At 48.0% G+C, this 27,833-nt stretch overlaps 1 protein-coding gene across 1 annotated transcript in view; it reads left to right on the top strand.

Moving 5' to 3' along the window:
* LOC146869272 (E3 ubiquitin-protein ligase TRIM39-like) overlaps nucleotides 1–27,833 on the top strand; it is a 189,510-nt gene that overhangs the window by 38,030 nt on the left and 123,647 nt on the right. Inside the window, exons 2-3 of the mRNA XM_085646728.1 lie at nucleotides 1,548–1,643; nucleotides 18,860–19,090. Coding sequence (XP_085502854.1) covers nucleotides 1,548–1,643; nucleotides 18,860–19,090 — 327 coding nt within the window. The remainder of the gene's footprint in view (nucleotides 1–1,547; nucleotides 1,644–18,859; nucleotides 19,091–27,833) is intronic.

Genomic DNA, 27,833 nt, shown 5'->3' with positions numbered 1-27,833 from the left:
TTTAAGCGATCCTGGATTTTCCCGCCCCCGGATTCTCCAGATACTTTGGGTGTTTGGGGAGACCTCCGGCCTTGGAGCTAATCCAGCAAAGCCAGTGTTATTTCTAGTATGCGGAGCCCATGGGCGCAGCTCCTGGGTTTCGCAGTTATCCCAACAAACCGAGGGCTTCAAATATCTGTGGGTCTTCATCTTGCCTTGTCCCATGATATCTTGGGCACATAATATCAATCCACGCACATGATTCGCCCAGGTTAATGCACTCCTTAATAATTGCCTATGGGGAGGGGGTGACGCCTGTGTTGCGCTACGAACCTGCATGCAGTCGACGTACTGTGGCTGCCGCCGAGCTTCCAGGCTTCCGAGCATGGGACCTCATTGGAATCTCTACCCTGAGCGACATTCTGCTGGGACCCACTCTCAAATCTTTTCAGCAACTGCAAATAGAATACCACTTGCACTGGACACAGTTTTACAAATATCTGCAGCTGAGACATGCCTGACTCCCCTAATCTGCTTGGTGGGAGGTCTACCAGAATTTCACCTCACTAGAGAGACGTTTACTAATGGGGCATCTTGGCATGCATAAGATCCGGCAAATATACCAGACACTGACTACTCATACCCAAACCACACTACACAAAACCCGGGATGCGTGGGAAGCCGACATCCCCGACCTTACAGCCGATGACTGGACTGAGGCTCTAGCTAGTCCTGAGGTGCCACTATAGCTACACGAAACCGCCTAATTCCATTTAAATACCTCCACCGAGCATACTACACCCGCTCCACCCTCTGGAGGATCGGCGTTCTCCCCCACATGTCTGAGATGCAGAGAATCACCGGGGACGTTTCAACACACGGAGCTGTGGGGCACTGCAACCATTTTGGCATAAAATATCTTCTTGTCTGGGTTGGGTCCTGTCCTGGCGTCCTCCATTCGATCCCAAGCTTTTCTTACTTCACAGCACCGAGGGGATAGGGGGAAATCACTATAAACAACATCTTCTATTTTTGGGCCTCACATTTGCCAAGAGGGGCATTGCCCAAACGTGGAAGGGTACCTCCCCGCCATCAATGGGTGGGTGGAGAAAGGCCATGGACAGATGCATGGAGGCTGAAATCGTGGTGTACCAGGCGCATGGTTGTCCACAAAAACATAGGAAAATATGGTCTTGCTGGGCAACATACCGCGGCACAGACCCGCCTCCCCTGCCACCATTAGACCCTCCCTAAACCAGGCAATCAAATCACACTTGACCATATTTAGGTAAGATGAGACGCTCTGTCATCTAAACATGTACACTTGGACATTGTACTCACAGTGAAAGATGCAGTAACCTGTGCCAAGTTTAGTTATTGGGCCTGTATGATCACAGGCAATGTTGTTGTTTGAATATAATTGGCACCATCTCATATAAGCTGTATCTGAAATATATGCTTCGAGTACCGTCCACTATGTACCGTCAAAGTCAATAAAATTTGTTAATAATAAAAAAAGACTGCACTCCATACATCTACACTTATTTCTTACTCTCTCATCTTTGCAGGTAAAACTTCAGGAGTGGCTGCGTCTTCTGAAGAAAGAGGAAAAAAATATTCAGGAATCTACATTCAAGGAAGAGGAACAATATAAAACCATGAGGGTGAGTGGCTGCAGTGAGTGCTGTGTCTCTGTGTGTCCATGCCCATGTCTTTTTGTGGCCTCTTGGAGTTCAAGAACACAGAGGCTGATGAGTCACCCTACAAACTGGGTCATGGTCACCACCAAATAAATATACTGACGAGAGTCACTGCACTTGGATATTGGGGCTGAAACCGAGCACGGGCTCATCCTAAAAAAATCATAAAATCAAGAATTACTCTTCTGATCCTAAGGTAGTACTTACATACTCACACGGCGTGTGTTAGAGTATGTGTGCACAGTTGTGACATTATCTGGCTGTGAGTACATAGCAGTGTGTGTGTATGTGTGGGTGTGTGTGTGTGTGTGTGTGCATGCATAAGTGTGTGCATGCATGTTCACACAGTTGGGTGTACATGTCTAAGTATTTGTTCAAATATGGAGAGCCCTGGAGTTATCTAGGGGAGTGCATGCATGTGTGAGCTTCTCCATATCTGTCTGTGTTTTGGGCTTGAATTAGTGCCTGTGTGTGTCTACATATGCATATATAGGTTGAGATACAGAGTATGCAAATACATGTGCGTGTCTATGTGCATGCGTGGTTGAGGGTTGTGTATGCTTTAGTCTGTATTTATTGGCTGTGGGTTTGTACTTGCGTATGTGGATGCCTCTCTATGGGTTTGCGTATCTCAAGGTCTGATATATGAATAAGTCTTTAGTTACACAACTATGAGATTTTATATGCATCTGTGTGTGAGTATATATATATGTATGGATGTGTGAGTCTGTGCATGCATGGACTGAAGATATCCATCTGTGAGTTTGTGCAAGATTTGTGTGTGTGTGCATATTAATGTGTGCATCTGCATGAGCGTGTACCTCTGGGTGTGTGTATGCATGGATCTGGAGTTAAACATCTGTGAGACTGTAGATGCATCTGTGTGTGAGTATATGTATGCATGGGTGCGTGCCTCTGTGAGTCTGCATGCATGGCCCAAAGATATCCACCTTTGAGTTTGTACAAGGTTTGTGTGTGAGTCTGCAAATTAATGTGTGCATCTATATGAGTGTGTGTCTCTGTGGGTTGTGTATGCGTGGATCGGTAGTGATATATACATCCAACAGACAAAGCAAGCCTGGAGTAAGCCCCTTCCTAAACAACGGTTTTAGCAATGTAATCATGCTATGGTATTGTATATACAACAAATCAGAGAACATCCAACAGAGTTCGCCGAAGTAATGGAAGCTCCAACATTGTGTACATGAGTTTTAACCCACGAATAGTTCATCTAAACCAAATGCCTTCTAATCTTAGCACGTTTCGGACATTTACATTCCCTTCTTCAGGACATATGCATTTCTAATTCTAGGAATGAAATGGACACAGCTCAGCTTCAGCCTCTGACCTTGGACATTCTCTGTTCTGCTCAGTCCTCATTGCAAGGTTTTCCTGCAACAGTCTTATTAATCGGCCATAGTTTGACGGGTCATTTTTTATGCCTTCATTATACTTCTCTTACAGGGATAGGCCATAGCTGACTGGAATTTCCCAAGATAACTAGTGCACTTAGCCCTGCCTCAGGATGGGAGAAGGGGCAGGCCTGTATCGTGGAAGCCCCTTCAGCAGTGGTGCACATTTATCACCACTCTGACACTGCCATTGGTCGTGATATTAAAGTATTCAACAGGGAGTGTCTGTAGTGATACATTTAACAAGGGTGTCACTGCCATAAACCTTTCATCGTATCTGATAGACTCTCCCACGGATTTTATGAAGTGTTTCTCCTAAGGTGAAATGGGTCCTACTTTATTGTACTCATTTTGCAGACAGAGGAACCAGATCCATCCTCTAAAGCTTTGAAACTTCTTTAGTTGAATTTTATGGCGTGACACAGAGGCTTACATCATGCATATTTCCTTTATTGCCAGCTCACGGCAGCAACAATTGAAGAATATAGAACTTCAATAACATTTTAATAGGCTATAAAGTCCCCCTGCATGCAGTGTTCTCCCTTTCGTTGTTGCTTCTGCTCACAAGATAAGTACAGCCTTTATAGTACTAATATTTAGGGCTGATTTTGATGTCGCCGGTCCCGAACGCCTCATTAGGAAGCAACGGAACACTGTTCTGTCGCATGCCTATATTCCACTATAGGAGCATGCATTCCAGCTGTAAACCGGCCGTAATGCATGCTCCCATAGTAAAATTGGAGGTACGGTTCATCCCTGCACCCAGTGGCAGGCACCTCAATGTGCCAGCCACAAGGTGCAGGGATCATCAGGGGGGCACCATAGGCACCCCCTAGGACTCCAACTGGAGGCTGTGCACCAAAGGGGGCCCTGCTGGGAGCCCCAAACATGTTTTTGACATGGTTTCTATGTCAGACAGACCGGCCCTTGAGATTACAGGCCGACTGCTGAATGGCAGACGGGCTCTCAGAGCCCGTTGGAAGCAAGCCGGAATGACCGTCCAGTTTGCTTTCCGACTGCCTATATCTTATATTTCATCTTAATTAGGAAAGTAAGCCGAATGGCCCATTACGATGCGGCCCTAAAGGCTCCGACCAAAGGTCGGAGGCTTTACAGGGCATATCATAATCGGTGCCTTATTGAGATATTTTACCTTGAAATATCCCACCCTCCTCTATAGAAAATAAGAATAATATCCATCTCCTACCCTGGTACTAACACGCTCAACCAGGTTATTGTGTAACTTCCTATGTCTCCCAATGTCTTTTCCTAACCCTAGGAAGGAGGGTGGTTGTTTTTATATATTTAATTTCCCCTCTCTTACAGCGTCGGGTCGGAGTTCCTACTACCTCCGTACCCGACACAACTTTTCGGCGTTTCCCTCGTCTCCTTAAGGCCAAGAAATACGCCCTTGCTGTGGACTGGTCTTTTCTTTCAAAGTCTGACTCCATGCCACTTGTTGCTGCAGGCCAGCTTTCTTTGAAAGGTGTGAGCCCGCATCCCGCTGCCATAATAGCAGGAGCTTCTTGAAAGAAAAAAAACAAAAAGACCGGCTTGCGAAGGACACCTCCCACTGAGGCAGTCGTGCTGCGCACGCGGTGACTCACCCATCAGCAGCAGTCCAGTGGAGTCATCTCACGGACGCGGCCACGAAAGACAGTCCGTCTACTTAACAAAGATGCCGGCAGCCCTCCTTTTCCCTCAGCGACTGCAGGCCCATGTAAATAAAGGCAGCGGTGCGATGCACAATCATCACACAGTTTAATAAATAACAACAGAAAAAAGAGATAGTCTGGGGCACAACAATAAAGAAAGAACCATACAATTAGAGGAAAGACCCTTAACAGATGGTCAGCCACACCCTGTACGTGCCAGAACCATTTTAGGAGATTGGGACACCTTAGTAAAGACACTACAGTGGCCATTTTAACTGCTTGAATTCTGGCAGTTGCAGTCCAACGTACTGCCAGAGCAGCTGTTTCCTTACACTGAGCCCAGTAATCTTAAATAATATTTACCTTCTGCCATCTCCCTTGAACCTTCAGAGAATACTATGGAGCATAGACTGGAAGAACTTCTAAATAAGGACTGGATAAGGTAATGGGACACTGGATGACATAATTAATAAAAAAGCGGTGGTTCTCTCCAAGAAGGGTTGGCCAGTTGCTGTCCCAGGACACCCTGAAGGGGGAGATGGGATGATTAAGGCCCAGAGGAAAGGGGCTGCAGGGGAAATCCTGCCAAAGGGTGTAAAAAAGCCCAAACCCTCAAAACAAATTACTTCACGCTTTGGCGGTGACAATGTTGGTGCCTCGGGCAGGGCAGATGGGCAAGAAAAAGGCCCAGAAGTACCTGGTTCGAGACATATGAGCTGCAGATCACTTACTTAGGATAGTAGATCGCCATCTGGTGTTGGGCTCGGATGATTGCAGGTTGTTGTTGTCTTCGGAAGAAGTCTTTGGTCACGAGATAGGTGACTCCTCCCTTGGACTACAGTGCGCATGGGCATCCACTCCATCCTCAGATTGTTTTTTTCCGCCATTGGGTTCGGATGTAACTTTTCCACTCCGGTAGAAAACTTCAAAAACAAGCTTTCGAAGCGAAAAACATTTTCAAAACTACATCGAGGCCCCTTCACTCGACATCCAATTTATCGGACCGGTTCCAGACGTCCACGCCAGCGAATGGACCTATCAGCGCCGTAAGGCCTACGGCTCATGGAAAGGACACCGTTTAAAAAATGCCCCCAAGTGTGGAGCAAAATTACCACACAGTGACCATCATAAGGTCTGCAACCTGTGCCTGTCGCCGGAACACTACGAGTCCAGCTGTCCAGCCTGCGCCGCATTTAGATCCAAAAAGACCATTCGGGATCGAAGAGCTCGACGCCATATCATGGCACATAGACCAGCTCCGGAACCAGAGGAAATCTTCGACCAGAGTCCCAATGTCCCAGAAGAAGTTTCCGAGGAACTTCAAATTATCTCAGAAGCAGACGACTCAGACGATCCCATTACTCCAGGGCAAGGTGTGAGTACCACTGCCCCTACCCCAACCCCAACCCCTCCAAAACCAAAGGCATTGGTCAAGACTTCGCCAGCTGGCCCCAGGCGAGACCTTCAGAAGCCCCGCCTTCGGGCTCGGCTCCGAAGAAATACAAGCCTTCCGGTGGCTCAGGCCCCAGCAAACCACATACCATTGTGCCACCGGCACCTTCGGCACCGAAGACACAAGATCTCTCGGCACCGAAACCGGCTCCGGCGCCTTCGGCACCGAAAACATCCACGTCCATAGACAAACCGGCACCGAAGACTCCCAAGCTCAAAAACTCAACTTCGGCACCGAAACCTTCATCGGCACCGAAACCTTCATTGGCACCGAAACCACCATCTAAGGACTATAATAAACCTCCTAAAGCCAAAGACTCTACCGATCACCCAAAATCTCGATCGGAACCAAAAAAATCGCGCCAAAGTCTGTTCCTAAAGACCAAGAACTTTTCCACCCAGATCCTACACAAAAAAAGATCTATATTAATCCAAAAACTGGACATGTCACGGCTGTGTCTTGTAGGAAACGGACACTGGACACAACACCTGCCCCAGTTCCTAGAAAGAAGGACTCAGCAACATCACCAATTCCTCCTTCCTCTCCTGTACCACCTCCTACCCCACCCCCTCTGCCTACACCACCACTGCCATCTCCATCACATACACCACCCCCACAGGATGATGATGACCTAGGGGGAGGGGGTGATCCGGGTGATCCTGATAATCTTAATGATCCGTTCACAAATCCAGATACCGTGCCATTGGACGACTGGGCATACCCTCTACCAGATATGCCTGACCCCACACCATACCCCTCCAAACCATCACCTCCAGATGACCACCTGGGGTTTGGACAACTAGTACACAGAGCAGCACTCTATCATGGTGTCGCCATGCACTCTGATGCACCCGAGGAAGACTTCTTATTAGACACTTTTGAACAGTCTCAAGTCGGTTCAAATTTTACCCATGATTAAAGGGGTCATAAAACATGCCACAGAAGTATTTAAAGACCCCGTACGGGCCAGGGTACTCAACCCAAGAATTGAGAAAAAATATAGACCTGCCCCAGAAGATCCTTCTTATATCAAAGGACAGCTCCCTCTGGATTCTCTGGTCATTTCTAACGCAAGGAAACGCGCCAACTCCCAAACTACAGGAGATACACCGCCCCCCGACAAGGAATCCAAATTATTAGAGGCATCAGGCAAAAGAGTAGCAGCACAAGCCGCTAATCATTGGCGTATCGCCAACACCCAAGCCCTATTAGCACGCTACGATAGAGCTCACTATGATCAATTAGAAGACCTCATACAACACCTACCAGACCAATACAAGGCCCAGGCAAATGACCTTATACAAGAGGGAAAATTTATCTGAAACGCCTCTATTAAATGTGCACTCGACGCCGAAGACACTGCCTCTAAGGCAATAAATACAAGTGTACTCCTTAGACGCCATGCATGGCTACGCATTTCAGGCTTTAAGCCGGAAGTACAAACTACTATACTTAGCCAACCATTTAATCAAGAGCAACTGTTTGGACCAGCAGTAGACACGGCACTTGAGAAAATGAAAAAAGACACCGAGACTGCTAAGTCCATGGGAGCATTACAGTCTCCACAACCACGTGGCTCCTTTCCACGCTCCTTATACAGAGGAGCCTCCAAAAACATGGGAGCGGACACCTCCTCTACATTCAAACCTGCTACACAAACATCCCCCAATAGAGGATATTTTAGAGGAGGATATAGAGGAAACAACACCAAAGGACGAGGCCGAGGCGGTTCCAACACTCGTACCTCTCCCGCCACAAAACAGTGACTTTCCTCCACTCCCCCCAGACCATTCCACTCCAGTCGGGGGAAGACTCAAACAGTTCCTACCTGTCTGGAACTCCATCACAACAGACAAGTGGGTAAGACAAATTATCCAGTATGGTTACTGCCTGGAACTCACCTCTACCCCACCCACACATTCTACCCAAGCAACGCTATATGTCACCAGACCATCTTACGCTCCTCAAACAAGAAGTGCTATCATTGCTTCAAAAACTCGCAATAGAACCAATTCCCTTACAACATCAGGGTACAGGGGTATACTCACTGTACTTCCTAATCCCCAAAAAGGACGAGACGCTAAGATCAATACTGGACCTCAGACTCCTAAATCAGTACATAAACTCAGATCATTTCCATATGATCACTCTTCAACAAGTACTCCCACTACTACAACAAGGCGATTTCCTTGCCACATTAGACCTCAAGGACGCCTATTTTCACATCCCCATGCATCCTGCTCACAGGAAGTATCTAAGATTTGTGGTGGACGAACAACACTATCAGTTTACAGTCCTTCCATTCGGGGTAACAACTGCACCCAGGGTATTCACCAAATGCCTAGCAGTAGTAGCAGCGCATCTCAGGAGACAACAAATTCATGTCTAGACGATTGGCTCATAAAAGCCAAGTCACTCAACAAATGCATCGTACACACTCACCAAACTATTCAACTCTTACACAATTTGGGATTCACAATAAACTATCCCAAATCTCATCTCCAACCCTCCCACATACATCAATATCTGGGAGCCACCATAAATACCTCCAAAGCACTAGCATATCCCAGCCCAGCCAGGATAGCCAAAATACAAGCTCTCGTCGCAAAATTTCAAACCCAACACTCTCTTCCAGCAAGAGTGTTAATGCAACTCATAGGCATGATGGCATCATGCATCTTCATTGTGCCTTATGCAAGACTTCAAATGCGTCCCTTGCAAGAATGTCTAGCACGTCAGTGGAATCAGGCTCATGGACAACTGGCAGATCTGGTGTTGGTGGACAGCCGCTCACATCCCTCTCTAAAATGGTGGAACACTATAAACCTGTCCAAAGGGCGGCCGCTCTTAGAGCCTCTTCCACAAACAGTGCTGACAACCGACGCATCTCTCACAGGATGGGGAGCCCATCTCCTAACACACACCACTCAGGGCACATGGACCACTCAACAGAAAGGGCTCCATATCAATTATCTGGAGCTACTGGCAGTATTCCTAGCACTAAAATCATTCCAAATACATCTCCAAAACAAAACTGTCTTCATTCGGACAGACAACATGACAGCCATGTATTACATACAGAAACAAGGAGGCACACATTCTCTCCAGCTGTCCCAGCTCGCACAGAACATTTGCAGATGGGCAATTCCCCAGAACATATACCTGCTAGCAGAATACCTTCCAGGAGTTCACAATCAGATTGCCGACCTGTTGAGTCGACAAATTCAACAGATCCACGAATGGGAAATTCACCCAGAAGTCCTACTCTCATTCTTTCAAAAATGGGGCCAACCAGACATAGACCTGTTCGCCACACACGAAAACTCAAAATGCCCAACCTTCGCCGCCAGGTTTCCACACCCACAGTCGAAGGGCAATGCAATATGGATGAACTGGTCAGGCAGATTTGCGTACGCCTCTCCCACTCATTCCATTCGTGGTACGCAAGCTCAGGCAACAGTCTCTCAAGCTGATCCTAGTAGCTCCCACATGGGCACGTCAACCCTGGTTCACAACACTGCTGGAACTCTCTCTAGTTTCACACCCAAAACTACGCCTCTCCCCGTCCTTGTTAACCCAGAACCATGGAGAAATCAGACACCCAGATCCACATCAACTGAACCTAGCAATCTGGCTCCTGAAGTCCTAGAGTTCGGTTACCTCAACCTACCACCAGACTGCATGAATATTATAAAAGAGGCCAGACGGCCTACTACTAGAGCCTGCTATTCTGCAAAATGGAAAAGATTTGCCATTTACTGCACTAACAATGATATAAACCCACTGGAGGCATCCATTCAAAACATCATTTGCTACTTGCTACACTTGCAAAGATGTAATTTAGCGTACTCATCCATACGTCTACACCTAGCAGCGTTAGCAGCCTACTTACAAAATCGACAACACTTGTCATTATTTAAAGTACCAGCGATCAAAGCCTTCATGGAAAGTCTTAAAAGGATTATTCCTCCCAGATTACCACCCTCTCCAGTGTGGAACCTAAATATTGTGCTCACAAGGCTCATGGGTCCCCCATTTGAACCTCTGCATAAATGCGAACTACAGTTCCTTACATGGAAAGTAGCGTTCCTTATTGCTATCACATCCCTTAGAAGAGTAAGTGAGATCCAGGCTTTAACCATACAAGAACCATTCCTACAACTACACCGTAACAAAGTGGTTCTTGGAACAAATCCTAAATTCCTACCAAAAGTCATTTCTCCGTTCCATCTTAATCAATCAGTCGAGCTACCAGTGTTCTTCCCAAATCCAGACTCCGTAGCTGAAAGAGCTCTTCATACCTTAGACGTTAAAAGAGCCCTGCTTTATTACTGTGATAGAACCAAATCTTTTCGCAAAACTAAACAATTGTTTGTGGCTTTCTCTCCACCACATAATGGCAACCCCATTTCCAAATCCGGGATAGCCAGGTGGATAGTTAAATGTATCCAAATATGGTACTACAAGGCTAAACGCACTCTAACAGTTCCCCCTAGAGCGCATTCCACACGCAAAATTGGAGCTTCCATGGCCTTCTTAGGAAACATTCCCTTAGAAGATATTTGTAAGGCAGCCACATGGTGTACAACACACACCTTCACTAAACACTATTGTGTCGACGTACAAGCAAAACAACAAGCTTCTGTGGGTCAGCCTGTCCTTAAAACTTTATTCCAAACTGCTGCAACTGATACAGGTGAACATAATAAGGGCAGAATTGAAATTGCCAGGGGAAAAGTTAAGGAAACTTTACAACGAATTGAGGAACCTCTTAGGGAGGAAGAAACTCCCCTTGTGGGCTCTAGCAAGGATCCTAGGCCTTCTGTCCTCAACAAGATGAGCAATCTACCGTGCACTCCAAAGACTCAAAGCCAAAGCATCAAGAACATGTCAATCTTATTCTCAAATGCTGTCTCTGGACCTGGATTCAAAGAAGGAACTACGTTGGTGGCTGAGGAATGAAGAAGCATGGAATGGCAGAGCCATTTTTGGGGAAGACCCAGAGATAGTGATAGAATCAGATGCGAGTTTAGAGGGATGGGGTGCAAGATGTGGCGACTCAGCAGCAGGGGGACGCTGGACAGATCAGGAGAAGGAGTTGCACATCAACTGCTTGGAATTACTGGCCGGTTCATTTGCAATTCGCTGCTTCACCAAAGACTTAATGAAGTGTTCTGTAATGTTGTGCATGGACAACGTATCTGCGGTCAGATACGTCAACAAAATGGGGGGGCCCTCACTCCAAGGGTCTTGCAGATTTAGCCAAGGTCTTCTGGAGTTACTGTCTGAGCAAGGGCAGGCATGTCAGTAGCAGCGGAGCATATCCCAGGATAGAGAAACAGTGTCGCGGATTGGTTCTCCCAGAATTTCAGAGACTCTATCAATAGGAGGTTAAACAAGGACATTTTCCTCAGTTGCCAGTCGATATGGAGACCCTTCGGGTGGACCTCTTGGCGGACAGATTGAACACTCAACTGTCGACGTTTTTCAGCTGTATACCAGACCCTCAGGGTGGATGCCTTCCTTCCGAATTGGCAGGGCCGAGCACCTTATGCTTTCTCTCCTTTTGTTAGGCTACCAAGACCTACTACTACTACCTAAGCTACTGTTGCACGATTGCAGGAACATGGAGGTCACAGTAGTGATAACACCGCTCAGGAAGTCACAGGCATGGTTCTCAATTCTACTAGAAATGAGCATAGGTTTACCAATCTTAATTCCAACCTTCAGGGAAATAATTACAGGCCCAGACAGACGGAGAGTCACATCCTCTTGTAGAGCAGGGACATCTGACGCTGATGGCCTATAGGATTTCAGGAGACAATGGAAGATCCTAGGTCTTTCGGCAGACGCTTTTAGACTCATATCCGAGTCATGGGCGCCTGGCACAAGGAAAGCATATAGACTAATTGGGAGGAATGGGTTTGTTCCTTTGAAGGAACTACAATCCCGTTTCAGCTGATTTACTACATGTAGTTAATTACTTATTGGATTTATTCACTTCAGGACTCTCTTATAGAACAGTTAATTGTGAGAAGGTGGCCTGATATATGCTGTCCACTAGTTCTAGTGGGCACCTTGTATCAGTCCAAACAACACCTTATGGTGATAGGTTAAAGACAACTTTTATTGAAAGCTATCCTAGTGGTAGCTATGGAGAGCAGCCTTCAGGCTAAGTCTTGAAGGAATGTAAAGCAGCTTGTGTTACCAGTCTATAATCTCTTGAATGATCAAATGAAAAGACAACCACACCAGGTATATATTCAAAATATATGTATTTAAGATAAAACACACCACTCTAGTCTCTTTATGAGACTGGAGTTCGAAGTACTTAGATTACAAGTCAGCAATTATCAGTAATAGCACAAATACACGTTTGGGCCCTAGGGGCGTACCAACCATATACCAAAAAAGTGGTATAAGAGCCACGACTGAACTAGACACAAGGCCTAGAGCCTGTAGAATCGCTGGGACCCCAAGGAACCACCCAAGGTAGTGACACAGGGGACCCACGGGGACTGTATGCAGTGTGTAAACACAACCACGGGTTCCCGTTATCTTCTATGGGCAATGTCGCGGTTGGAAATGTAAAGATTAGGGACACTTCTAATCGAGTCAGGACCAAACCCTTTTCGACTTAAGAAGTTCTAGGACTGGCACCCATGGGAGCACCGGAGTAATCGAGTTACCTCACCCAGGGAAGCCGGGTGCATAGGTGTCTTTTGGTGTCAGGTCGCGTCGTCGATTTCAATGGAAGCCTGCAAAGAACTGCTGCTGCCGTGAAGAGGAGAAGTGTCCGAAGAGATCCAAGCCTGGATCTAGGATGGAAGGAACCTGAAAGCAGTGGAGACAGAGTCTGGGTCACTAGCCAGTGACCAAGGGCAGGATGGACCAATGCCCAAAGATGTCGGGTGCTTCAGGTGAGTTGATGGGTGTCTTGACTCTTCAGTCACGAGGTCCAGGAGGTGTCGACGAAGTCCACGAGCCGGATTCTAGCTGTCCCACAAAGTCTGTCGAGTGCTGCGGTGTCGGCGACCAGATTGGACCCAACAAGCCTTGGCAACGGCAAGTCACTGGAATTCAGAGAAAGGACTGCGGTGCAGATCAGCAAGGTCTGAGGGACTCACCCAGCGAGGGTAACTCAGGGCACGTCTGGAGAAACCAGGAAAGCGCAATTAGAAAAGGAGTTGCCTTCGTGGGAACAGGCTAGCCAGCGGGCTAGTGATCGCAAAGGACCCTTGAGCGGTCGCACTTGAAACTGGCCCACGAGTCACTCATGGAGTGGAGGCCAGCAATCTTCGGTGCAGGAGGTGCTCAAGGCTGGGGCTACTCAGAGCCCAAAGCACAACTTCGAGGAAGCCCAGGAAGATGCTGTTGCTGCAAAAGATCACGGTGTCCAGGGGTCAGGGCTCCACGTCACTCGCGATAGCCACGGGCCTCAGCTTTGCTGTGGACTCAGGGTAGCCTCGGGGAAGTCTCGAAATCCACCTCTGGTGATGGGAAGACTTCAGCGTCCGGCGGGAGCTTCAGTGATGCAGACCGGTCAGTTGCTTCTTTGGTGCCTGCCAAGCAGGGGAGTCACTCCTTGACACCAAGGGAGATTTCTTCCGTCTTCTAGTTGTGATAGAAAGTCGAAGGTCCAGGATATATGTTGCAGAGTTTCGTTCAGGGTAATCTAAAGTCCTAGGGACTGGATTCCCATACTTATAGTAAGTTTAGGGGATGGACTAACTCTAAGGCCCCACCTATGGGTGGGCTTGGAAAGAGGGGTCGTTACACCCATTTCCTTTGTCCAGTTTCATGCCAGAGCAGGGGCAGGTAGCCCCTGCAGCCGGTTTGAACTGGACTATGCACAGGGACATCAAGTGTGCCCCCAGTGCAGGACTTCAAAGTACCAGAGAGTGCTCCCTCCCAGCTCCAATAGACATCTGCCTGTCTGGGGAGGTGGTCACACCTCCCTTCGACAGGAAACCTATTGTCCAGGCCTTCCCTGCCAGAGTTTCGGTCAGCAGCAGGAGGCCAGACCCGTGTCTGTGGCAGAGGCATCCATTTTGTGATGCCAGGGCTCAGGAAAGTCCTAGCGGGTTTAGCCAGTGTGAACATGTCTCTCCCTCTAGATGGGTGGAATGCTACCCCCGCCACCAGAATTGGCGGGGGGGGGGGGGGTAGTATTCCAAAGTGTTTGACACCAATCACGACATGTTTTGATGCAGCCATTCCAAAGTTAGCATTTACCGTGAGGTTATAATGCACTTAAGAGTATATGGTATGGCTGTATCACAGAACAGCCATAAGGAAGTATTTCCGAAAGCTGCAGAGGGGCTCAGCTCATGCTTGGGCACCCTCTCATACAAAATCAAGCACTCTGCCTTCGGGATTGTCAAGGCCTGCCATAGGAGTCGCTGATAGCTTTATATGTGTCTGTATAATGGTAGTGATATAGGTAGCCTATACCGCAGTAAGGGGTGCAAGCACACCCTTACCCAGGCTGCAGTACCAGACCTGTGGTGCCATTTTGGAGTGCTTCCCAGGGGTGGCATAATACATGCTGCAGCCCTTGGTAGGCCTCTGAGGTACCTATGCCCTAAGTCCATAGTATACTATATACTAGGGGCTTATAAGGCACTCCAGAATCCAATTAGATATGTACCTTATGTACATGCAAACCATTTTAGAGAGGAAGCAGCTAGGCTGTGGGCCTGATTAGCAGGGCCACAGCCAGACTAAGGCCAGCAAAAAGTAGGGGTACCCATGTGAAGCAGATCCTACTCTCCTACATTAATGTTTGCAGATCAGCTTTTGCAGCATGTCACTGCCTTGTAGACGGAGTCTCTGTGGGACAAAACGTACTGACTAAAACATTTATGCGAAGTATGTGGGTACTAAACCCACCTTCTGCAAAATATCCTGCATTATGGGACATTAGAGATGCTGAATGAGGCAAAGATTTAGTTAACATTTATAAATAACAGCAAAAGCGACACAATCTTTAAAGAGAAGGTAGTGCTGGACCTTTTCCACATTTTTACTACATTAGAGATGTCCTACAGGTATTAATGTGTTGGGGAGAGAGTTATAGGTTATCCCCAAAACGTATCTCTTATGAACTCACTGTCTTGCTATGCCTGGTATCTTATAGATGGATGTATGACGTTACAACGCACACTTTTACAACGCATGCACTTACAACGCATTTTTTACAACGCATAATCCATTACAACGCATGACATTACAACGCATGACACTACAACGCATTTTTAAAAAATACCTTTACAACGCATTACCATTACAACGCATACTACCTTTACAACGCATACCATTACAACGCATAATATTAAATTGCATTTAAGGTAAGTATTAGATAGTATAGGGGTTAAAATTACTTTTCTAACTCCAGGGGGTGCAACAGTAGGGTAAGTGTTGGATAGTATAGGGGTTAAAATTACTATTCTAACTCCAGGGGGTGCAACAGTAGGGTAAGTGTTGGATAGTATAGGGGTAAAAATTACTATTCTAACTCCAGGGGGTGCAACAGTAGGGTAAGTGTTGGATAGTATAGGGGTAAAAATTACTATTCTAACTCCAGGGGGTGCAACAGTAGAGTAAGTGTTGGATAGTATAGGGGTAAAAATTACTATTCTAACTCCAGGGGGTGCAACAGTAGGGTAAGTGTTGGATAGTATAGGGGTAAAAATTACTATTCTAACTCCAGGGGGTGCAACAGTAGGGTAAGTGTTGGATAGTATAGGGGTAAAAATTACTATTCTAACTCCAGGGGGTGCAACAGTAGGGTAAGTGTTGGATAGTATAGGGGTAAAAATTACTATTCTAACTCCAGGGGGTGCAACAGTAGGGTAAGTGTTGGATAGTATAGGGGTAAAAATTACTATTCTAACTCCAGGGGGTGCAACAGTAGGGTAAGTGTTGGATAGTATAGGGGTAAAAATTACTATTCTAACCCCAGGGGGTGCAACAGTAGAGTAAGTGTTGGATAGTATAGGGGTAAAAATTACTATTCTAACTCCAGGGGGTGCAACAGTAGGGTAAGTGTTGGATAGTATAGGGGTAAAAATTACTATTCTAACTCCAGGGGGTGCAACAGTAGGGTAAGTGTTGGATAGTATAGGGGTAAAAATTACTATTCTAACTCCAGGGGGTGCAACAGTAGGGTAAGTGTTGGATAGTATAGGGGTAAAAATTACTATTCTAACTCCAGGGGGTGCAACAGTAGGGTAAGTGTTGGATAGTATAGGGGTAAAAATTACTATTCTAACTCCAGGGGGTGCAACAGTAGGGTAAGTGTTGGATAGTATAGGGGTAAAAATTACTATTCTAACTCCAGGGGGTGCAACAGTAGGGTAAGTGTTGGATAGTATAGGGGTAAAAATTACTATTCTAACTCCAGGGGGTGCAACAGTAGGGTAAGTGTTGGATAGTATAGGGGTAAAAATTACTATTCTAACTCCAGGGGGTGCAACAGTAGGGTAAGTGTTGGATAGTATAGGGGTAAAAATTACTATTCTAACTCCAGGGGGTGCAACAGTAGAGTAAGTGTTGGATAGTATAGGGGTAAAAATTACTATTCTAACTCCAGGGGGTGCAACAGTAGGGTAAGTGTTGGATAGTATAGGGGTAAAAATTACTATTCTAACTCCAGGGGGTGCAACAGTAGGGTAAGTGTTGGATAGTATAGGGGTAAAAATTACTATTCTAACTCCAGGGGGTGCAACAGTAGGGTAAGTGTTGGATAGTATAGGGGTAAAAATTACTATTCTAACTCCAGGGGGTGCAACAGTAGGGTAAGTGTTGGATAGTATAGGGATAAAAATTACTATTCTAACTCCAGGGGGTGCAACAGTAGGGTAAGTGTTGGATAGTGTAGTGTAATATTATGCGTTGTAATGGTATGCGTTGTAATGGTAGTATGCGTTGTAATGGAATGCGTTGTAAAGGTAGTTTTTAAAAATGCGTTGTAGTGTCATGCGTTGTAATGTCATGCGTTGTAAAGGATTATGCGTTGTAAAAAATGCGTTGTAAAGGTAGTGCATTGTAAAAGTTGCGTTGTAAAGGTTGTTCCCCCTTATAGATGGACCGTCAGACGTTAATGCCTTAGACATCACCAGCAGGGCCTACCAACCAGAAAGGGTTTGTTTTTATTTAAAAGGTGAAGAGAGACCATGTCAACTTCTGTTTACTACCCCTTCTTTAAACAGAATGCAAGAGTTTGTGTAGTGAAATGCTTCTTGGAATATGAGAGAAGGACTGTGAGTATGAGAGGAAATATAGAACAATTGCTTATATCCTATAAATCGCCTCATAGAGCAGTTTCCTCCCCAACAATAGCAAGATGGGTGAAGGAAGTAATGAAAGAAGCAGGTGTAGACATTACTATGCTTGGTGTACACTCCCTTAAGCCTCCAAACCTCTCTTCCCGGGAGATATCCTTGGGGCTGCGGATTGGTCCATTAAAAGTATGTTTAAAGTTGCTATTTTAGACCTGTTACAAGCGCTATTGACAATGTATCAAATGCACTTTAAACTTGCATATGCTAGCCTTTGTGTCATGCCATAAAATTTAGATTTTTCACAGCCTGGTGGGCAGAAAACCTGGATTTTATTGAAGACACGGAGGCTAAGATTATCTCTCCACATTGGAATGGAGAAAAGTTATTGATTTTGTATTGGGTTTTTCTTTTCCAGAGTAAGAAGTTTTCACTGATGAAGTTTTTTGTTTGAAAGTTATGGATCTTAGAAACTATGGGCCCGATTCACAGAACTAACTTAAGACAAAATCCTAAATTTACTACCATTTTGGTATTCACAGAAGGCACTTACTCATTTTGGTATTCACAGAAGGCACTTACTCATTTTGGTATTCACAGAAGGCCCTTACTCATTTCGGTATTCACAGAAGTTAGGAGTCCTAACTTTAGGACTCCTGAATGCCTTCTGTGAATACCGAAAGTCTTAAAATTAGGATTTTTCTCAGTTTAGTAGTAGTATAGTTAGGACTCCTAACTTTAGGACTCCTAAATGCCTTCTGTGAATACCGAAAGTCTTAAAATTAGGATTTTTCAAATTAAGTAGTAGTAAAATTAGGACTCCTAACTTTAGGACTCCTAAACCGAGAAAAATCCTAATTTTAAGACTTTCGGTATTCACAGAAGGCATTTAGGAGTCCTAAAGTTAGAACTCCTAACTTCTGTGAATACCGAAGTGAGTAAGTGTCTTCTGTGAATACGAAAATGGTAGTAGGTTTAGGATTTTGTCTTAAATTAGTTCTGTGAATCGGGCCCTATCTTGTTCGCAACGCCAAAAAAGGGAGAAGACTGCGTGCAGGGGGAACTTTATAGCCTTTTAGAATGTTATTAAAGTTCTATATTCTTCGATTGTTGCTGCTGTGAGTTGGCAATATAGGAGATTTGCATAATCTTAACCTCTGTTTCCTTAATAAAATACAAATGTTCTGCCCACCAGGCTGTGAAAATTCTAAATTCTCTTTCAAATGTCATTTTTTGGATGTTACTCACACAAACCCTTTGTGCAAGGGGATATCAATCACAATAGGCCGCCCCTCCACCCTCCTCCTGGACCCCCACTCTCAGGACGGCCTATAGGAAGCTTTATAGGATCTAACCAGCTTTTCTTTGCTTCTGACAGAACAAGCTAAGAACTGAGAAGAAGAAACTCGAATCTGAGATTAAAAAACTGCGGCGACTCCTGGACGAAAATGAGCAAACACTGCACGGGAGACTGGAGGATATGGAGAAGAAAATTACCATGGTAGAAAATGCAAATATCACCAAACTGTCCAATCAAATCACCTCTCTCAATGCTCTGATAACGGATATAGAAAAGAAGTGTGAGGCGCCGGCGTGGGAACTCCTGAAGGTGAGATACTGTTTGGGAAATAAAACAAGAGAAGAAAGTGAAATATTCCTATTTTGTGTGCATTATTAAATGTATGAGTGGCACACACATGAGTTCCTGGCAGGGTCAATGCACAGTGACCGCATGCACTCTGACAGCCGCACACAATATACAGACATGGGCAATTTCCATTGTCCTACTTGATGCTGAGAGCCCAATTCAATGTACAAACAGTGGAATGTACAGTGACCTCTTACAGTGTCACATACAAGTGAATGCAACACACCGAGCAATTCCAGTGACAGTAACTATGATATGGAGACCAAGGAGCAAAATGTGAAAAAAACTGGATAAAAATGTAAAGCATAATGTGAGCAAACATCTTAGAAATTTGGAAAGAAACCGAATTCTCCTTTTCAAAGACGTTTGAAAACATTTCTGTTTTAAATTGATTTCTTTTCTCCGGATGCAAGTGGCCACCTACTTTCGCGTGCACTGACCTCTTGTTAGGGTGAACAGCTATGTGACTAGGCATTTCCAACAGGTGATGGCGTGTTGCCTCAGATAAAGGTAGAGATTTCCATACAAAACTCTTTAGTTTGAAGAATAGTGACTATTTTATATTGCGAGTAACCCTTGATTATATTATAGAGTGTGCAAAATGAATGTCTGCAAATTGCTGCCACGCAGCATTATCAATCAATCAATCAGGGTTTAGTCAAAGCGCGACTACTCACCAGTAAGGGTCTCAAGGCGCTAGGGGTGGTGGGGGTTGCGTGCAGATTCCATTCCATCAAGGAGGGGGTCTGTCAGAGAGCCAGGTTTTGAGGTGTCTTGCGAAGATGGGGAGCGTTGTTGTCTGTCTAAGGTGGAGCGTAAGGGCGTTCTATGCTTTGGCCGCGAGGAAGGAGAAGGAGCGGCCTCCCGATCTGGTCTTTCTGGTGCGGGGGACCACGGTGTAGGAGAGCTGGCCTGATCGTAGGGTCCTTTGGGATGCGTGGAAATTGAGTTGGCTGTTCAGGTATGCTGGTCCGGTGCTGTGGAGGGCCTTGTGTGCGTGGGTGAGAATCTTGAAGTTGATTCTCGCCTCGACCGGGAGCCTGTGGAGTTTGCGCAGGTGCTGGGAGATGTGGCAGTGTTTTGGCAGGTTGAGGACCAGTCTTGCGGCGGCGTCCTGGATGTTCTGTAGCTTGCGGGTGAGGTTTTTGTTTATTCCGGCGTAGAGTGCGTTGCCGTAGTCGAGTCTGCTGGTGGCCAGGGCGTGAGTGACGGTTTTTCTATGTTCGAGGGGGATCCTTTTGAAGGTCTTAAGAAGGAGGCGGAGGGTGAGGAATCAGGAAGACGAGACGGAGTTGATCTGGTGGTCCATTTTGAGCTCAGAGTCCAGGATGATTCCCAGGTTGCGTGCGTGGTTCGTGGGGGTTGGCAGATTTCCGAGAGCGGGGGGCCACCATGTGTCGCTCCAGGCATCGGGGTTTGGGCCCATGATGAGTGCTTCTGTTTTGTTGGTGTTTAGTTGTAGGCAGCTGTTTTACATCCATTTGGCGATGGCTTCCATGCCTTCTCGAAAGTTGCATCTGGCGGTGTTGGGCTTGTGGGATAGGGAGAGGATGAGTTGGGTGTCGTCTGCCTATGACACAATGTTGAGTCCGTAGGTTCTGACGAGGGGTGCGAGCGGAGCCATGTAGACGTTGTTGAGCGTCGGGCTGAGGGAGGAGCCCAGGGGGACTCCGCAAGTGGTAGGTGTGGGGTCTGAGAGGAAAGGGGGGAGTCTGAGCCGCTGCGTCGTGCTGGAGAGAAAGGAGCGGATCCAATCGAGGGCCTTGTCCTGTTTTCCTGCATCGAAGAGTCTGCGTATGAGGGTGCGGTGGTAAACTGTGTCGAACTCCGCTGAGAAGTCGAGGAGGATGAGGGATACTGTTTCTCCTTTGTCCAGTAGGGTGCGGATGTCGTTTGTTGCGGCGAGGAGTTCGGTGTCCGTACTGTGTTATTTTCTGAAGCCGGATTGGGAGGAGTCGATGATGTTGTGTTCTTCAATGAATGTGGCGAGTTGGCTGCTGATGGCTTTCTCAATGACTTTCGCTGGGAAAGGGAGCAGGGAGATGGGTCTGTAGTTTTTTAGGTTGGTGGGGTCCGCTGAGGGTTTCTTTAGGAGGGGGTTGGCCTTGGCGTGTTTCCAGCCGTCGGGGAACGAGGCAGTCTCCAAGGAGCGGTTGATGGTGTGGCAGAGCATGGGTGCGATGGTGTCAGCGGCTCTGTTGAAGATGTGGTGGGGGCAGGGGTCCGTGGGGGCCCCTCAGTGGATTGACTTCATTGTCTTCAGTGTGTCTTCGGTGGTGAGGGCTGTCCAGTTGTCAAACGCTGGTTTCCGGGTGTCTGGGGTGGTTGGTGAGGGTTCAGTGTGTTGGTTGTCTTCGTCCAAGTTGTCGTAGATGCTCTTGATTTAGTGGTGGAAAAAGGTGCTGAGTTTGTCGCAGAGATCTTGTAAGTGGTTTGGGCGAACTCCTTGATGATGTTGAAGAGCTGTTGTGTGCATGAGTGGCGATTCTGACTTCAATCGCTTTTTTCCTCGTTTGTCTGAGTTGATGGTGGACGTTGGTGGTGGCTCTGAAGTTTTTGTGGGCTTCTGTGGATTTGGTGTTCCTCAAGGCCTTTTCGAGGCAGAGGCAAGAGTGTCTGGACTCTCGAAGTTCGGTGGTAAACTATCTGGCTTTCTTGGCGTGGGTATTGTTGTTTTTCTTGAGGGGGCTATGGTGTTGGTGCTGTCCGAGATCCATCTATGCTGGGTTCAGGCTGCGGTGTTGGGGTGGTTATTTTCCGCGATGGTTGGGGTGGAGTTGTTGAGTGAGGAGGTGAGCTGGTCGTTGGTGATTTTGGTCCAGTTTCTTCGTGGGAGCAGGTGCTGGTGTCTGTGGATGGTGGGTGTTATGAAGGTGAAGGGGACGCAACGATGGTCGGTCCATGGGAGTTTCGGTGGTGTGCCTGAAGGTGATTGAGTTTCCTGTAGTGAAGAGGGGGTCGAGGGTGTGTCCTGCTGAGTGCGTAAGCTCAGTCACGATCTGGCAATGTTATGGAGGTTGTCCAGGAGGGATGTGGTGTTGGGGTCCAGTTGGTTTTCGGGGTGGAAGTTGAGGTCTTCCAGCAGGGTGTAGTTGGTGGATGCGATGGCCTGCGGAGAGATAATGTCCGTGATGGAGTTGGCGAAGGGTCCGCCGGGTCCAGGGGGGCGGTGGGGCTGGCCAGTATCTTGAAGTGAAGATGTTCCATCAATTCTATGGGCTGATCGGGGAGTGTGCTCAGGCGGAGGCTGGGTTTGTGGACGATGGCTATTCCTCCTCCCGGGCGGGTGGGGCTGTCCTTCCTGAAGATCTTGTATCCTTGGGGGATGGCGATGGCGATGTCCGGTCCCGAGATGGTGTTAGTCCAGGTTTCGGTGAAGAATGCTACGCCCGGGGTGGTGTTGTTGAGGAGGTCCCAGATTTCGGTGGCATGTGTGTGGAGAGATCGGACGTTGAGGAGGATGCATTGCAGGGTCTTCGGTTTCGGTTGTGTTCTTGTGGGCGGCTGTGCTGGATCCGTGTTCTTGGCGGTGCTACAGGTGTGCCGGCAGCGGTGACAGCTGAAGGGTCCATGGGTGTCGGCTGGTGATGGTAGCTTGCAGTTGTTGTTGCGGCCTGGGTTGAGTGCGTGGAGTGCCGCTGCGTCGTATCGTTGGCAGGGCGGAGGTCCAGGGTTCCTGGCGCTGGTCGCAGTCAGGTCGTGGTCGGGTCGCGGACAGGCGCAGACCGGTTTGCCTTTGGTGTGTCTGCGCAGTGGCTGCCATTAAGTAGGGGTCGGGGTGGGCTGGACAGCTGGGAGGCGGGAGGGGAGCTGGTTTGGGTTGGTCGCACTGGGGGGAGGGGCCACGGGCGCATCAGCAGTGGGGAAAAGGTAAAGGGAGGAAATAAGGAGTAAAGAAAAAGGGAAAATAAGCAGAAATAAGGCACAAAAGAACAGAGATGCCGAAAAGTGCAGAAAGGTGAAAGATAAAAGAGGGTAGAAAAACGAGTGAAAACAAGTGAAAGAGCAGAGCGAGAGGAAGGAAACAAAGGTCCACTGGACCACCAGGGATGAGGAACAGGGAAACCTGCGGGTGGAGGAGGGCCTCGATCACCCACACTCGAGAGTGCAGGGGCAGGCCTCACTTAATGGTGGCGCTGCGAGGGTGGGAGAGCAATTTCACTGACAATGAGTCAGTGGCCTTGCTCGCCTGTCCCCGCAGCAGCCGCCAATAAGTAGGGGTCAAGGAGGGCTGGACAGCTGAGAGGCAGGAGCGGGGAGGGGAGCTGGATTGGACCAGTCGCACTGGAGGGTGGAGGGGCTGCGGGGGCAGCAGCGGCAGGGAAAAGGTAAAGGGAGAAAATAAGGGGAGAAGAAAAAGGGAAAATAAGCAGAAATAAGGCAGAAAGGTGAAAGATAAAATAGGGTAGAAAAACGAATGAAAACGAGTGAAAGAGCAGGGATAATGAACAATAGGTCTCGCCATTTGCGTTGCTATACAATACCATTAGCAAAGCAAATGGCTTTAACTTATTCAAAGGCGAGACTTATTGCATTTTCAATGCTTGTTTTATATTGAAGACAGTTCCATCCGCTCCCCAAAAATAAAAGTTATGCAAAAACCAAGAAAAAACAAGCACCAACAAGTGCAAAAGGCTACCAGCCAACGCCGGACCTACTAATTTTTCCAATGCCTGCTATAGAGTGATACAGGTCTAAGAGTATCTTTACTCAGCCTTGTACAGCTGCCTTGGCCTCCGGACACCAATCAGCCTCCACAATGAAGCCAATCTGTAACAGGCCAAATTGCGAAAAATAAACTTACCAATCCAGGTATAACTGTTTCCACAACACTTCAAAGGATAAGAGATACCAATAAATAATCAAAGGGAGACCTCACTTCTTGGCCTGTATGATGCGCAACATGCTATAGATCGCTGCGCGGGTCTCCAGCACTGGTGACTTCCATAATGGGGTATGTGTGAGTCCGGGTTCACCAGAGGAGCCATCAATGAGGCTGATTGAAGACTGACGAACAATAGGAGGAAAAGGAAACGGGGAATAACAAAGCATCAATCAAACACAGAAAGGTTGGAAATGCAACAGGTCTCGCCTTTGTTTAAGTTAAAGCTATTTGCTTTGCTAATGCTATTGTATTTTAGTGTATGTGATATGTTGTGCCTTTATGTTGGTTGAATTGTAATTGCTCTGTGTGTAGTACTTTAACGCATAGCGTTAGAAGGAGAAGAGCAGTGTTTAACATTTGGGACGGAGAGTATAGTATGAGGGTAGTGAAGTATAGTGAGGAGGAGAGTAGCATGAGGCAGAAGAAAGGGGAGTGGGGAGAGTAGCATGAGGCAGAAGAAAGGGGAGTGGGGAGAGTAGCATGAGGCAGAAGTAAGGGGAGTGGGGAGAGTAGTATGAGGCAGAAGAAAAGGGAGTGGGGAGAGTAGCATGAGGCAGAAGAAAGGGGAGTGGGGAGAGTAGCCTGAGGCAGAAGAAAGGGGAGTGGGGAGAGTAGCATGAGGCAGAAGAAAGGGGAGTGGGGAGAGTAACATGAGGCAGAAGAAAGGGGAGTGGGGAGAGTAGCATGAGGCAGAAGAAAGGGGAGTGGGGAGAGTAGTATGAGGCAGAAGAAAGGGGAGTGGGGAGAGTAACATGAGGCAGAAGAAAGGGGAGTGGGGAGAGTAGCATGAGGCAGAAGAAAGGGGAGTGGGGAGAGTAGCATGAGGCAGAAGAAAGGGGAGTGGGGAGAGTAGCATGAGGCAGAAGAAAGGGGAGTGGGGAGAGTAGTATGAGGCAGAAGAAAGGGGAGTGGGGAGAGTAACATGAGGCAGAAGAAAGGGGAGTGGGGAGAGTAGCATGAGGCAGAAGAAAGGGGAGTGGGGAGAGTAGAATGAGGCAGAAGAAAGGGGAGTGGGGAGAGTAGCCTGAGGCAGAAGAAAGGGGAGTGGGGAGAGTAGTATGAGGCAGAAGAAAGGGGAGTGGGGAGAGTAGCATGAGGCAGAAGAAAGGGGAGTGGGGAGAGTAGCATGAGGCAGAAGAAAGGGGAGTGGGGAGAGTAGCATGAGGCAGAAGAAAGGGGAGTGGGGAGAGTAGCATGAGGCAGAAGAAAGGGGAGTGGGGAGAGTAGCCTGAGGGAGAAGAAAGGGGAGTGGGGAGAGTAGTATGAGGCAGAAGAAAGGGGAGTGGGGAGAGTAGCATGAGGCACAAGAAAGGGGAGTGGGGAGAGTAGCATGAGGAAGAAGAAAGGGGAGTGGGGAGAGTAGCATGAGGCAGAAGAAAGGGGAGTGGGGAGAGTAGCCTGAGGGAGAAGAAAGGGGAGTGGGGAGAGTAGTATGAGGCAGAAGAAAGGGGAGTGGGGAGAGTAGCATGAGGAAGAAGAAAGGGGAGTGGGGAGAGTAGCATGAGGCAGAAGAAAGGGGAGTGGGGAGAGTAGCATGAGGAAGAAGAAAGGGGAGTGGGGAGAGTAGCATGAGGCAGAAGAAAGGGGAGTGGGGAGAGGAGCATGAGGCACAAGAAAGGGGAGTGGGGAGAGTAGCATGAGGAAGAAGAAAGGGGAGTGGGGAGAGTAGCATGAGGCAGAAGAAAGGGGAGTGGGGAGAGTAGCCTGAGGGAGAAGAAAGGGGAGTGGGGAGAGTAGCATGAGGCACAAGAAAGGGGAGTGGGGAGAGTAGCATGAGGAAGAAGAAAGGGAAGTGGGGAGAGTAGTATGAGGGAGAAGAAATGGGAGTGGGGAGAGTAGCATGAGGCAGAAGAAAGGGGAGTGGAGAGAGTAGCATGAGGCAGAAGAAAGGGGAGTGGGGAGAGTAGCATGAGGCAGAAGAAAGGGGAGTGGGGAGAGTAACATGAGGCAGAAGAAAGGGGAGTGGGGAGAGTAGCATGAGGCAGAAGAAAGGGGAGTGGGGAGAGTAGAATGAGGCAGAAGAAAGGGGAGTGGGGAGAGTAGCATGAGGCAGAAGAAAGGGGAGTGGGGAGAGTAGCATGAGGCAGAAGAAAGGGGAGTGGGGAGAGTAGCATGAGGCAGAAGAAAGGGGAGTGGGGAGAGTAGCCTGAGGGAGAAGAAAGGGGAGTGGGGAGAGTAGTATGAGGCAGAAGAAAGGGGAGTGGGGAGAGTAGCATGAGGCACAAGAAAGGGGAGTGGGGAGAGTAGCATGAGGAAGAAGAAAGGGGAGTGGGGAGAGTAGCATGAGGCAGAAGAAAGGGGAGAGTAGCATGAGGAAGAAGAAAGGGGAGTGGGGAGAGTAGCATGAGGCAGAAGAAAGGGGAGTGGGGAGAGTAGCCTGAGGGAGAAGAAAGGGGAGTGGGGAGAGTAGCATGAGGCACAAGAAAGGGGAGTGGGGAGAGTAGCATGAGGCAGAAGAAAGGGGAGTGGGGAGAGTAGCATGAGGCAGAAGAAAGGGGAGTGGGGAGAGTAGCATGAGGCAGAAGAAAGGGGAGTGGGGAGAGTAGCCTGGGGGAGAAGAAAGGGGAGTGGGGAGAGTAGCATGAGGCAGAAGAAAGGGGAGTGGGGAGAGTAGCATGAGGCAGAAGAAAGGGGAGTGGGGAGAGTAGCATGAGGCACAAGAAAGGGGAGTGGGGAGAGTAGCATGAGGAAGAAGAAAGGGGAGTGGGGAGAGTAGCATGAGGCAGAAGAAAGGGGAGTGGGGAGAGTAGCCTGAGGGAGAAGAAAAGGGAGTGGGGAGAGTAGCATGAGGCACAAGAAAGGGGAGTGGGGAGAGTAGCATGAGGAAGAAGAAAGGGAAGTGGGGAGAGTAGTATGAGGGAGAAGAAATGGGAGTGGGGAGAGTAGCATGAGGCAGAAGAAAGGGGAGTGGAGAGAGTAGCATGAGGCAGAAGAAAGGGGAGTGGGGAGAGTAGCATGAGGCAGAAGAAAGGGGAGTGGGGAGAATAGCATGAGGCAGAAGAAAGGGGAGTGGAGAGAGTAGCATGAGGCAGAAGAAAGGGGAGTGGGGAGAGTAGCATGAGGCAGAAGAAAGGGGAGTGGGGAGAGTAGCATGAGGCAGAAGAAATGGGAGTGGGGAGAGTAGCATGAGGCAGAAGAAAGGGGAGTGGGGAGAGTAGCATGAGGCAGAAGAAAGGGGAGTGGGGAGAGTAGCATGAGGCAGAAGAAATTAGAGTGGGGAGAGTAGCATGAGGCAGAAGAAAGGGGAGTGGGGAGAGTAGCATGAGGCACAAGAAAGGAGAGTGGGGAGAGTAGCATGAGGCACAAGAAAGGGGAGTGGGGAGAGTAGCATGAGGCACAAGAAAGGGGAGTGGGGAGAGTAGCATGAGGAAGAAGAAAGGGAAGTGGGGAGAGTAGTATGAGGGAGAAGAAATGGGAGTCGGGAGAGTAGCATGAGGCAGAAGAAAGGGGAGTGGAGAGAGTAGCATGAGGCAGAAGAAAGGGGAGTGGGGAGAGTAGCCTGAGGGAGAAGAAAGGGGAGTGGGGAGAGTAGCATGAGGCAGAAGAAAGGGGAGTGGGGAGAGTAGCCTGAGGGAGAAGAAAGGGGAGTGGGGAGAGTAGCATGAGGCACAAGAAAGGGGAGTGGGGAGAGTAGCATGAGGAAGAAGAAAGGGAAGTGGGGAGAGTAGTATGAGGGAGAAGAAATGGGAGTGGGGAGAGTAGTATGAGGCAGAAGAAAGGGGAGTGGGGAGAGTAGCATGAGGCACAAGAAAGGGGAGTGGGGAGAGTAGCATGAGGAAGAAGAAAGGGGAGTGGAGAGAGTAGCATGAGGCACAAGAA

The sequence above is a fragment of the Triturus cristatus genome, chromosome 1_1, assembly GCF_964204655.1.
Source record: "Triturus cristatus chromosome 1_1, aTriCri1.1, whole genome shotgun sequence".
Taxonomy (NCBI): domain Eukaryota; kingdom Metazoa; phylum Chordata; class Amphibia; order Caudata; family Salamandridae; genus Triturus; species Triturus cristatus.
Note: the sequence above shows the minus strand (reverse complement) of the source record. Positions and strands in the feature narration are given on the sequence as shown.